Source organism: Elephantulus edwardii, unplaced genomic scaffold (assembly GCF_000299155.1).
Source record: "Elephantulus edwardii isolate Elephantulus edwardi_28Jun2011 unplaced genomic scaffold, EleEdw1.0 scaffold00115, whole genome shotgun sequence".
NCBI classification, from domain to species: Eukaryota; Metazoa; Chordata; class Mammalia; order Macroscelidea; family Macroscelididae; genus Elephantulus; species Elephantulus edwardii.
This window is the reverse complement of record NW_006399865.1, coordinates 2353484-2367604: the sequence shown is the minus strand read 5'-3', so window position 1 is coordinate 2367604 and position 14121 is coordinate 2353484. Positions and strand designations below refer to the sequence as shown.

Sequence of the window (14121 nt, the reverse complement as noted above, 5' to 3'; positions counted from 1 at the left end):
CTTCTCCAGCACCACAGCTCAAAGGCATCAACTCTCCTTCTGTCCTCCCTAGTCATTGTCCAACTCTCTGATGCATAACAAGCGGTTGCAAAGACCATGGCCTGTATCAGGCGCACCTTAGTCTCCAGAGAGACACTGTTGCTCCTGAGTATTTTTCTCCTAAGGTAGTTAAACCAAAGTGAACCTGGTATGATTTGTTTCAATCAGCACGTTTTCGAGGTTCTCCCATATGTTGTAGTATGTATTTGACATTGATGTGTCAAATGCGTTAATGGTTGACTACCCAATGCAGACAGAGAGTGGGGTGGAGCTTCCCGATTAAAACAAGCTTGGAAGAAGGAGTGGCATCCACTTCCATAATAGCTTGCCTCTGGAAACTCTATGAACCTGGAAAGAGGATGAAAGGCACCCAAGTGTCGAGGACTTTCCTTCATAGTGTCGCTATGAGTCACCCGCAACTCGACGGCACTTAACAACAACAACAACAACAGCATGTAGCTCTCTTTATGGTGCAATGATATTCCATTGTATGGATAGGGCATGCTTTATTTGCCCATTCATCTGCTGGTGATACATAGGAGTTATTTCTACTTTTTAGCTGTTGGGAGTAGTGCTGCAAAGACCATTGGTGTACAATGGTCTGATTAGTTACTGCTTTCAAGTCCGTTGGGTATGTGTATATATACACATATAGTACTGCAGTTCTATGTTGAACTTCTTAAGAAGTCACCAAACTGTTTTCTACAGCCATTGCACCATTTTATAGTCCCTGAGGTATATTTTTAAATGAAATAAACAATGTGGAGAAAAGTGTGTTTAATATGCTACCACTGATCCAAGAGGCAACTACAAATACGGATGTGTACATATTTTGTGTAAGTATGTGTGTATCTCAGGAGTCCTAGTAGTATAATGGATTAAGTATATTTGCTAACCAAAAGGCCAATTGGCAGCATCATGATAGACAGTGAAGAGATTGAGATTATTAACCGCTTTGATTTGCTTGGCTCCACAATCAGCACTTTTGGTACCAGCAGCCAGGAAATCAAAAGACGAATTGCATTGGGAAAGTGCTGTCAGAAACCTCTCCAAAGTACTGAAGAGCAACGATGTCAGTCTGGAAACTAAAGTATGCCTGATCCAGGCCATGGTCTTTGCAATTACTTGCTATGTATCAGAAAGCTGGACAATGACTAGGAGTGATAGAAGGAGAATTAATGCCTTTGAGCTGTGGTGCTGGAGAAGAGTATTGAGAGTACCATGGACTGCTAGGAGAACAAACAGATTCGTCCTGGAGAGGGTTAAACCGGGTGGCTCCTTGGAGGCAAGGATTCTGAAGCTTCGTCTGACATACTTTGGGCATGTTGCCAGGAGGGACATCATGCTCAGGAGACTGGAGAGACAGCACAAGAAGACTCTCAATGAGATGGAGTGATTCAGTGAGTGAGGTAATGGAGGTAGGTGTGTCAGAGACCATGAAGTTGGTTTAGGATAGAGCAGGGTTCAGAGCTGTTGTACACAGGGTCACTGGAACTTGCAAGCAACTCAATGGCACACAACCACCACCACCACCAAAAGGTCGGTCGTTCAAATCCATAAGCTCCTCCTCAGGGGAAAGATGAGCAGTCTGATCCCACAAAGATTTCCGAAGCTTTGGAAACTCTATGGGACAGCTCTGCCTTGTTCCACAGGACCACTGGAGTCAGAAACAACTCGATGGCAGTGGCCTTTGTTTTAATGCATTTATCTGTGTATGCATTTGTTTACACACACACACACACACACACACACACACATTTCTATTTATATATGCTGATATTAAAAACAAGGAACTCTGGTGGCCTAGTGGCAAGCTGCTGCACTGTAATCCTGAAGGGAGAAGGATGGTTAATCTCCTCCCGTGCAATTAACTGCCTCTGAAAACCCGCCGGAGGGTCAGCGATGGGTTGGTTACGACTCTATGGTACACAACAACAACAACATATTAAAACAAACAGTACAAGGAAAACCAGTGTGTTTTTTTTTTGTTGTTTAAGGGGAGAGAACAAATGCAATCCCCCACTATTACAAATTATGCAGTGGCGTTTCCCACATTTGGGGAAACCCCAGGCATCATCAGGACACTTGGAGTGCAACGGAGAAGGCCTTGCCCTGGGAAAACCACCTTTGTGATCATGCCATCTCTCCTGCCAAAACCAGGATTTTTTTTTCAGATGGTTATTTATAAGAAGAGGCAATATGGCAGAACAACAACAACAACAAAACCCCAAAAACCTAGGCACCTTTGAACAGACATTGGTATCTTTTGCCTTGGAACCATAAAAGTACTGTACACAATTCTAAAACAAAATTGAATTTGAAACACCAGTTTTTTAAAAACTCAAAATTAAGTGTAGCTGGCTGATAATTTAACCACACAGAAAGGAAATACTGCAAATTCCTTTAAAATACAGTAATTTAACTACATACCTTCAGGACTAAAATAATTTCAACACAAATTCCATGCAGTTTTCAGAAATTATATTGCCGGTAGTAGTGTCGATATTGATACTCTGAAATTTCCTCTGTACGTGTGTGATATGGGATAAAGCTAATGAATAATTATGTGATATTCTAATGCCTCCTTAGAAAAAAGCATCTACCATCTAGCTCTGTCCACTAAAAAGGCCTAGGAACGGGTGGGGGGAAGGGACATGGGAATTGTATACTAATGAAGGAATTTTTTTTTTGTTTTTCTTTTTTTTTTTTCTCTCTTCGAAGGGGGAAGAGAGCTGGTGGGGAGGGGTGGGCAGGGAGAAAATTGCGGCAATGAATGAATGGAAATCCAAAATCTCTGTAAAAAATTATTATTTTTTTTTTTTTTTAAAAAAGGCCTAGGAACAAGGACCGATCCAGGCGCTACAAGGAATTCCCGGCACCAGGAAAGCTTGGTGGTGGTTATGTACCTTTGAGTCTGAACCGACTCATAGTTGACAACCCAGTGGGTTTTTAGAGGCAGTTAATTACACCAGAGGAGACTGCCCAGCCTTCTTTTGCGGAGCAAGTGATAGACTTGAACTGCGGTGCCTCAGATGTTGCTATTGAGTACGCCCCATAGCGACCCTATGAACAAAGATCTGAACTCTGCCCTATCCTATGCCGTCTCTTTGATCTCTGACCCACTTGAGCTCATTGTGCAGTCACTGTGTCCATCACCTAGAGACTTTCTCTCCTTCATCATCCCCCCACCTTTCCAAGCATGATCTCCCTCTACAAGGAATAGCTTTTCTTTTTCTTTTTTACATTTTTATTTTATTATTTTCATGTGTGTGTACCGTCAACGTCAAATCAGATCTGACTGGTACAGGAGAAGACTGTCCCTCCTTTCTCGGCAGAGCATCTGGTGGATTCGAACCGTACGCCTCTGGGATTGCAGTGCAGCTTCTTGCCACTAGGCCACCAGAGCTCCCCTTCTTTTTCTTTTTTAAGGAGCCATTTTAAAAAAATTATTTATTTTAATGAAAGTTTAGAGACTTAGGGTTTCTAGTCATTCATTGTTGCATTTTCTCCCTGCCCACCCCCTCGCCCCCAAGGAGCCTTTCTATCCTTTTTCTTTTTTTTCTTTTTAAGGAATAGCCTTTCCTAGCAACACGCCCGAGGTATGTGAGACGAAGCTTTATCATCTTTGCCACTAATAAGCACTCTGGCTGCACTTCCTCCAAGATACATTTGTTCTTTTGGCTGGCCAAGGGACAATCTTGGTATTTATGCCTTTGGGATTGTGTCATTTCCTGGAAATGCTCTTTGTCACAGGTAGCAAAGAAGTAAACACCAGTGGGTCATAAGCAAAGGATCCAAGCTGCCCAAAGACAGGGAAAAGCTAAGTATCCCTGAGGAAAACAATTCCAATGGATTAAATCTGTGTTATTACTATTGGATACTAATAACACACACTGCAAAAAACAAAGCAAACAAAAAACCCCCCCCCAAAAAAACCCAGAACACAACAACAAAAAAAACCCAACCAAAAGCTTTCTTGGAGGAAGTGCAGACAGAATGTTCCTTGGAGGCAAGGATCATGGGACTTTATCTTGCATACTTTGGGCATGTTGTCAAGTGAGACCAGCCCTTGGAAAAGGACACCATAGTTGGAAAAACAGAGCATCAGCAAAGGGGAGGAAGAACCTCAAGGAGATGGACTGACACTGTGATTGTAACTATGGACTTAAGCACAGCAGAGGTCGTGAGGCTGGCACAGGACTGGGCAAGATTTCAATCTGTCCTAAATACAGTTGCTAGGAACTGAATCTACTCAATGGCACCTAACAACAAAATAAAATTAAAAAAAAAAATCTCAAAACCCAAATATCTTGAGCAACACTGTACAGTACTAGGAAACCAATTTCTCCCCCCCCCCAACACTCTGTTTAAAAATTAATTTATGAGAAACAGAAGCAGGAGTTATTTTTAATTGAGTAGTGTCCCCCTGGGTTTAGAAGGGGTCGTGATACTAGGGATATTGTAGCTGATGTTAGATGGATCTTAGCTGAAAGCAGGAATACCAGAGGAATGTCTATCTGTGCTTCATTGACTATGCAAAGGCATTTGACTGTGTGGATCATAACAAATTGTGGCTGACTCTGAGAAGAATGGGAATCCCAGAACACATGATTGTGCTAATGCGAAACCTATACTTGGACCAGGAGGCAGTCGTCAGAACAGAGCAAGGGAACACTGCATGGTTCAAAATTGGGAAGGGCGGTACGCCAGGGATGCATCCTATCTCCATACCTTTTCAATCTATATGCAGAACAGATTATCCGGGAGGCTGGGCTCTATGAGGAGAAATGTGGGGTCAAGATTGCTGGACGATTTATTAACAATCTGCGTTATGCAGATGACACAACCCTACTTGCTGAAAATGAAGAGGACCTGAAGCACCTGCTGCAGAGGGTCAAGGACTGCAGCCTCCTATATGGATTGAGGCTCAATGTCAAGAAGACAAAGATTCTCACCACTGGACCCATTGGCAGCATCAGGATGGATGGTGAAGAGACTGAGATTGAACACTCTTGGCACCAGTAGCCAGGAAATTAAAAGGCGCATTGCCATGGGAAAGTCTGCTGTTAGGGACCTCTCCAAAGTACTGAAGAGCAGTGGTGTCTCTCTGGAGACTAAGGTGCATTTAATACAGGCCATGGTCTTCACAATCACTTGTTATGCATCAGAGAGTTGGACAATGACCAAGAAGGATAGAAGGAGAATTGATGCCTTTGAGCTGTGGTGCTGGAGAAGAGTATTGAGGGTACCATGGACTGCTAGGAAAACAGATTCGTCCTGGAAAGGGTTAAACCGGGTGGCTCCTTGGAGGCAAGGATTCTGAGGCTCCTTCTAACTTACTTCGGACATGTAGTGAGGAGAGACCCGTCCTTGGAGAGGGACATCATGCTTGGTAGGGTGGAGGGATGGCGCAGGAGGAGAAGGCCCTCTATGAGGTGGATTGATTCAGTGACTGGGATAATCGGGATGGGAGTGTCAGAGACAGTGCGATTGGCACAGGACAGAGCAGAGTTTAGGGCTGTTGTCGAGTGACTCGATGGCACATAACAACAACAGTGTCCCCTTGGTTGAACCTCCAACCTGGGGGCTAGGAACTTGACCTTGTTTAGAAATAGTGTTTGTGAAGAGGTTATCAGCTAACATACTGGATTATTTCTTAGGACTAATTAATTCTTTCGAAAACTAATAAAGCAAGAAAAGAACCAAGTGTTAATATTCCTGGTCCTGTATAAACGATACCAATGGGCAACCAAGTATATGGAATAACTTTCTCTTCATAAAGGCATTTCAGCTAGGCGATGAAACAGAGCAACAGAATTAGAGTATCACCAGTTGGCAACACTTGATCAATTTTACTCTAAGGAGCCCTGGTGGCACAGTTGATGAGCGCTTGGCTGCTAAATGAAGTTTGCTTGGTTCAAACCTCAGTTTAACAAGCAAATTAAGGAGAGGTAGGATGGAAGGGGGGGAATATCTACAGATTCTCTAGATTAAAAAACCACTGACATTTGTAAATAAACCAGTATTTTAATAAAAATCAAACCCCAAACCACAGACGTAAGTGCAACGGGTATACCTCTTAACACCCATTAACAATGTTGTCGTCGGGTAGACTCCAGCTCAGGGAGAACCCATATGTCACGGAGTAGAACTGCCCCAGATTTTCTGGAAAGCAGTTCCTTGGGCCTTTCTTCCAAGTAACCACTGCTTGAGTTCAAACTGCTAACTTTTACATTAGTAAGCAGTTGCAAACCACTTGCTCCACCCATTCCCAAACCCAAACTCACTGCGGTTGAGTGGACTCTGACTCATGGTGATCCTCTATTGGGTTTGGGGTGGTGCAAATATTCGACAGTTGACGGTAGTGATGTTTGTCTAATCCAAGGAGTATACTTGCACTGAATCTCAAGAAAAATGTTCCAAAAATGCCCTGAGGCAGCTAGAAAATGGAATCCTGGTTGATAGTAAGGAATTAGTTGTTAATGTGAGGACAGTGGATATGATTATTAGTCTCTTTTTTGACATCTTTTTTGGAATTTTTGCTGATTAAATGACACAGTGTATGGGATTGGTGGGGAAGAAATGATGGGAGTGTAGATGAAACAAGATTGACAACTCATCCATGTTGAAGCTGAGAGGCCCAGGGGGTTTGTTGTATTATCCCCTCTATTTGATTTATTTGTTTTTATTATTTTTGTGTGTGTACCATCAAATCAGATCTGACTGGTACAAGAGGAGATTGCCCCTCCTCTAGCAGAGCATCTGGTGGATTCGAACTGTGTACCTCTGGGATTGCAGTGCAGCTTCTTGCCACTAGGCCACCAGAGCTCCCTGATTATCCTCCTTTTTTAAGTTAATAAAAAAATATCTTAATATACTTAAAAGTCTCTGTAATTGAAAATTAGAGAGCTCTGATGCCCTAGTGAAGAGTTGCACTGCCAACCCAAAAGGCAGGCAATTTTAATTCACCAGTTGCTCTGGGGGGAGAGATGGGCAGTCTCCTCCTGTGCCACTGACCACCTCTGAAAACCCGCTGGGTGGTTGGCTCGGAGTTGGTTCCACTCCCACAGCAATGTGTTATGACAGTTACCATTAAAAATTAAGAACAAAAGCAAAACACAGGTCCACTCTGTTCTTAAGGCTGATTAGTTTAATTTGATAGAAGAAATGCTTTCAAACAATACAAAAGACACAGAGAGAGCAGTGACAAAAAAAAAACAACAAAGAGATGAATACTGATTATAACATTTTCCCACAACAGAGGAATTCTTGATTTCAGCAGTTATCAATCAAAGCTGGACAAATCAGTTATCAGATGAAGTGAAAACCAAATTCCCTTTTATGCATAGTAGTTTAAAAAAAGCCAGGTGGCAGGATTTGGATAATTTCTTGATTAGAATTGCAGCTAAAACAGAGCAGAATTTTTTTGCATCAGAAAACACTATGAACAAATGTAATCATAGGATGGAAGGTGCAAAAAAAAAAAGCCCCCCAAAAACCAACCCACCTTAAGACAACCAAAGTACTCTTTGCTGAGAATATATATGAGTATTCTCCGGAAGGTAGCAGTGTTAACTCGTCAGAAGTTGCAAAATCAACCCATAAGTGAGAAGCAAATTAGGGTGCTTCATGCCCTCCAGCCTGCTTGATCAAGTCTCTTTACATTAACCATTGACCCTTTAGTGTGGACGGTCAACACCTCTTCCTTCATTTACCTTGATTTTCTTTCCTTACTATGTGCCCTGTAAGCTACAAAAGCATCCACATGCAAGGCAAAGGTTAAACAGAAAGGTGGCAAGCACACAAGCTCATTTGGATTGGCAATGAAGTCGGGACTCCATTATTTTGTCTGTGGGCAACGGTGAAATTAAAAAAAAAACAACAAAAACACAAAAACAATCCAAAAAAACCTTTTGGGGGGGCATTCCAAATATAAGGCTGCATAAACTGAGTTAGTGAATTTTATTTTAAACCCCTTAGCACAGTGGGGTTTTCCTCTACTGCTACTTAATAAGGTCTGAATGAAAAGCTGCCTCATCCCCTGTAGAAAGAGCTATGTGTGGCAGCAGCCATATGGAAGAACACAGTGAGGGAACTCATCAAGTGTGCCATGTGCCTGAGACATACTGACTAATCCTCTACGCACTCTAGAGTCTAGTGACAGACCTTAAAGTCTGTTGACAGTGTTAGCCATCGGAGGAATAGAAAGCTCTTGCCATTGTCTTCACCACTCAGCAATATTTTCTGTTGACTGGCAATTCTGGTAAGGACTGCTGGTTTGAGTTTACCTCTACCTCTGTTGTGGGTATACAAAATAATCAATGTAAATAAAAAAAAAAAAGCAGCAAGACTAGCGGCAGGAATACATAGCAAGAGCATATAGTTTTCAGGCTTACCACCACTGACAAATTTAATTGTCTGTGATAGGTCATGTGTCAATGAAATGTTTTTACAAAATTCATTTTTAATAAATGTAAAAAGGAAGGCTGATTAATAAGAGGAGGGGGAGATTACATACTAGCATGACAAGAAAGACCCTGATTGAAAAGGACATTTCCAATGGGAGGGTAATCAAAATACAGGAAGAGAGAGTTGCATTTTCTTTTACAATTTATGTGTTCCACTTCATTTTCTCATCCAAGTTTCTAAAAGGAAAAAGTCCATTTCAGATACAATAAACATGTATCAGAAAAATTGTCCTATCATTTGGCATTTTAAAATGATGGTGTATTTTTGTCACATAGAAAATTTTTTTTCTCATGAGCTAATTTTAAGCACCCTTGAGAATTATTGGGTAGACTCCAGTATCAGGGGAGTATTCAGATTTCAATCTGATACTCTCTTGTGTATGACTCACTGGATAATTGTAGTTACTCACAAATCTTTTCACAAATAAAACATCTTCAGAGTTGTTGTGTCTGTTTGAATCACTATATTTATCAGTGGTTTCACTGAAAATGCATGTTCTCAGTTCTTTTCATTTTCTCTCATGATACAATAGGAGGTCATCTGCCACTTTCTGAGTCTGTTGGCAATGAAATGGTGCAGGCTCGAAAAGCAGGCTGGGCACTGTCTGATGAGCAGGGGTGCTGGAGACAGCCCACAAGGACAAGCAGGCGAAAAACCTGGGTGGCCGGAGACTCTGGCACCTGCCCCAGACTCATGGGGAGCTCAGAAAAATGCATGAGGCGACACGGAAACAAGAAGCTGTTAGTGCCCAGCACAAATAGGAGGCTGAGCTCTGCGCTGCTTACACGGCATTTGCATCACAATTACAACACACAGCGGCTGGTATTGGAACATAAGACACAGAGCATCAAAGCATACAACATACATGATGAGTGCACATGGTTGAACATGACCCGAGGGACGCACTGAGCACATTATGCTGGCATTTCAGGTGTCAGAAACCAAACCAGCCCCCAAGCTCCATTCTACTGCATGACACATAACAAAATTTCAGTCTTAAAATATATCTTAAAGTCATTATTTTCCTTCAAGGAAAAAAAGTACTATAAATAAATTACAATACAGTGAATTTGCCTGCACTCACTTCGTTTCTATCTTCCAGCCTTTAAGTCAAATAAAACAGCATAAAAACTGTACACTCTTAACATGATAGTTGATCTTTTATAAAATAACCTGTCTTCAGAGATGTCAGTTTCACAACAAGGAAAAGCCAAGCCTTGTTGCCGTCACTATTATAAAATATATATGTATACATATCAGTTTTTTTTGTTTTTTGTTTTTTACAAAATGTGTATATTAAGAGCTCTGCACAAACATTTTAAAGATAAATTTAGCTAGTACAAGAACTTCCTGGAAATAAAACAGGCAGATAAATACTTCATGTGTACAAGGCACTACATTAGACGTCATCAGCTGGCAGAGGAAGCATGTTAATCCTTGTTCTGGTGAAAAATGCTATCTTCTCCCTGGAATAGAAAAGAGTGACAGATTAGAAGGTGATCAAAAGACATTGACAGCTTGCATTCGTGTTGCTGAACTGAACCTGGACTTCCACTAATCAAGGAATTGTGTCTTGCTGTTAATCTGGTTTGGGACTGCTAGACTAAACCTGGACTCACATTGTGTGATATTCTTTGCCTCCTCCAACTCTCCAACCTATTTCCCTAATAAATCTCCTAACTGTGGAGAAAACACCCAACAAAACCTTGAGAGCTCGTGTGAGTATTTCGTATCAATCATGGCTGTTCTTACTCAGAGAACAAACTCAATTCGAAGTTCCATAGTACATCTGGTACATGCACAGATTCTCAAAATTGTCATATTTGAACATGGGCGTTGGTTTATCGCCAATGTTGAGAACAGCGCCTGGCATGCTGTAAATGCTCTATAACCATTTGCTTCATTAATAAAAGAATGCATAAATGTGTAAATGAGTGAGTTCTAAATCGTAACTGAAGATAGATAAATACCCCAAAGAAACCATAACTGCCACCCAGGCAGATATAGGCACACCCATGTTTATTGCGGCTTTGTTCACAATAGCAAAGAGGTGGAAATAACCCAAATGCCCATCAGCAAACGAATGGATAGAGAAGCTGTGATATATTCACACAATAGAATACTACGCTGCATTGAAAAACAAGGAATTCATGCCATTTTATACAAAATGGGTGACCCTGGATGACATTATGCTGAGTGAAATATCTCAGTCACAAAAGGACAAATACTGCATAGAGCCACAGTTGTGAAATGGGACAGACATAGGGGTTGGGGGGAGACTGAGAAAGATGGGCTAAATTATGTATACTGCATTGAAACAGATGAGAGAACTGTTTAAAAGGGCTATGTGATTAGGAATTATTGTCATGACAGGAGTCCAGAATGGAGACTGCATAGTGTAGTGGACTTGTGGGAAGGGATTGTGTAACAATGAAAGAATTTTTCTTTTACTTTTCAAAGAAAAGAACAAACTGGAGGGGAGGGGTGGGCAGGGAGAAAAGTGCAACAATGAATGAATGGAAATCCAAAATCTCTGTAAATTTTCATTAAAATTAATAAAAAGAAAGATATAGTATTTTATGCCATTTTTGATGGGGACAGAAAGGTTAAAAGTATACAGAAAGTAAAGCTTCAAGTCAGGCACGTGTTCTTTGTCCATGAAAAGAAATGAAGTTAAAAAAAAAAAAAAAAAGAAATGAAGTGCCTATACAGGCTACTATCCTGTGGATGGAACCTTGAAACCCATTACACTGACCAAATGAAGCCACTGAAAAAAGACCACACATTGTATGATTGTGCCCATTTATCTGACATGGCCAGAGTGGGCAAATCCAGAGACAGAAAGTAGATTAGTGGTTGCCAGGGCCTTGGGGCTGGTGGAAATGGGATCCATTGCCAATGGGCATGAGGTTTCCCTCTGGCGTGATGAAAATGCTATGTAGCTAAATCAAAGTGATTGGCACAACATTGTGAATTTCCTAAATGCCACTGAGCCGTTGACTTTTAAGTGGTTAACTTTAGGTTCTATGAATTTCATAATTTAAGACAAAAACAACGTAAGCATACAAAGGTATAGGTTTCATTCTGCCATTTCCTTCATATAAAAACAAAAGCCATTTCCTTCATATAAAAACAAAAGCTGTGCATGGGAGTTCTGATAGTGTTTTGGTTCTTTCGATGTTTAGTTTCATGAAACTAGACACATGTGAAATGCACATCTGTCATGCTTCAGAGGCAAATAAGGCCATACATACATATGTATGGTAATCACCATATTACTTGCAATAGCAAACATTTGGAAAGAAGCAACATCTTATAAAACAGAATAGTTAAGGAAACCATAGCTGCTCCATAAAATATTCCAGCTGAAAAGAATAGTGCACAGGAAAAAAAGATAGACGAAAGCCTCAGAATGCTCACAGCTGTGGGCCATAGGTTCTAGCAGATTCCTTTTCAGCTCTCCACATCTTCAGTTTCATTTGTTTGTGTTTAATACGAAGGGGAGGTCCAGCACAGTTTACCAGCTCCCGTACCTAAAATTCTGCACTTGGACGGGCTGATTGTGGTTCTGCCCTCGCAGCTGGTAGACTTCTTTGGAGGCTTTCTTCAGCATCTTCTCAGCTGCCTGCTCTTGATGATGCTCAACTTTGGTCTGTCTTGTCTGGAACAACATTTTATTAGCAAAGAAGAATTTTTATTTTTCAGGAAAAAATTCATGAATCCACTCCTATCTCTAGAGCCCAGGAAGGAACTAACACCAGAAAAAAAATTCTACTCAAAATGCACCCTTATCCAAATAGCTGACATTACCCTTTAGGTAATTTTAATATCAGCTCAAAAGCATAAGTCAAACTCGTTGCTCCTCTGCTTAACACATGATGACCTGACATGACAATTACAACTGTGCCTTCCTTGCTTTCACTGATGCCAACTGGTCTAGGATATGCTTGAAGTAATTTCCCCCTGGGGCTGTCTCTTTCTACATGCAGCACAACAAGATCACACAGTGTGCCTTAGTGTTAACTTGTTGAATGCTCTGTCACAGCTGATGAAAACAGCCGTGGTTAATAGAAACTACTCAATTGTACTTCCCTTCAAGTGGCACCCAGGGCACGTGCCGTACCTGTCATATGTTATGTGACACAGACAGGAGAAAGCTCTTCCTAGTCTACTGCCTCATGGGACTTCATGAATGGAGTCAAGACTTGGCTACATGGCACCCAGGACAATCCATCGTGGGGGAGGTGCGGAATGGACTCTGAAGGCTGCAGAAGTCCTGCAGGTCCTTCCCTCCAGCACCTCTTGTAGAAGCAACAAAGCTTCACAATCTATGTGGTGCCATTTCAATTACTAGGCCCTTCCCAGACCACAGACGGGGGAAACAGACTTTCTCAAGATATCTGCTTTGACGTTATCATCCGAGATGCTTACCTCAGAATCCAAATTCAACCAGAGCAAGAGTCTTGACCATGAGGAGTCAGTCAGCCCCTGGGACATGAATGAAAAACAGAAGCAAGCCCAGTCCCCCTTACCTGCTTCTCTGCTTCCTTCAGCAGGTTACAGAATCGCTCATCTCGAAGCACCCAGTGGGGTAGGTCAGTCTGGCCTCGGAGCTGGGCGTCTTCTAAGCGTTGCCTCAGTTCTCGAAGGATGCAGATCTCCTCATTCAGCTGCCTCTGCCTTGTTCTTGATGCCTGGAGATCCAGCTCCAGGTCCAGGGAGGTGCGACTCATGAGCTCAGCCAGGGAAGACCTACAGGCCTGGGGAGACAGCAGCAGTGAGCACACAGACTACTCGCTATGTTGCAGCACAGCAAGCAAACTCTGGCCTTCTAGAACCTTCTAGAAGGTACTTCCACAAGTAATAGAAGACAGGTGAAGCACAGTTATGGAAGAAGCATTTTTCTAAGCTCACTGTTTAAAAAAACAGATTTAAACTCAATGTTTAAAAATACAGATTTGGTCAAGAGTAATTTAAATCTCAAGTTTAATGTAAAGGTTAAAAAAAAAGCACCCCAAATCCTTACACTCACTGCCACTAAGTCAGTCCTGACTCATCGTGACCCTTTTTATTAGGTTTCTGAGACTATAAATCTTAACAAGAGAGGACTGCTCATCTTTCTATCTCAGAGCTACTGGTGGATCTGAACTGCCCGAGTCATGCCTCTTGGTAAGAGAGCAGGGCATTATGGACTACACCACCAGAGCTCTTCAGAGCAAGGTTAGCAATTGCAAATTGTTTTCTTTCATGATAACTGATGTGTTTACAAAAATGTAGAGAAAGAGAAGCTCCTACATGGTACCGATAGGATTAAAAATGGGTACAATCTTCCTGAAAAACTTTTTGACAATATATATTAAAAGCTGAAAAATATGCATTTTCCTTGGTTCAAGAATTTCATTTTAGACTTATCTTTGAAAGCTCAACTGTAGACATGCAAAAGTTGTTCAATTAAGGTTTATGATAGGAGAGGAAAATCCCCACTCCACCTAAATATAGCACTACCGGAAACTTATTAAATTACAAGACCATAAAATAAGGTCACTGTAAAAAGTTTCTTTTAAAAAAATGTATGTTGACATGGAAAGACCTTAATGATCCACTGTATGGGAG

At 41.5% G+C, this 14121-nt stretch overlaps 1 protein-coding gene across 1 annotated transcript in view; it reads right to left on the bottom strand.

Annotated features, from left to right (window-relative positions):
* Window positions 1-9907: 9907 nt before the first annotated feature.
* WWC3 (WWC family member 3) overlaps window positions 9908-14121 on the bottom strand; it is a 146744-nt gene continuing 142530 nt past the window's right edge. Inside the window, exons 22-24 of the mRNA XM_006892356.1 lie at window positions 13041-13268; window positions 12042-12169; window positions 9908-9974 (exon numbers count right to left, since the gene is read on the bottom strand). Coding sequence (XP_006892418.1) covers window positions 9908-9974; window positions 12042-12169; window positions 13041-13268 — 423 coding nt within the window. The remainder of the gene's footprint in view (window positions 9975-12041; window positions 12170-13040; window positions 13269-14121) is intronic.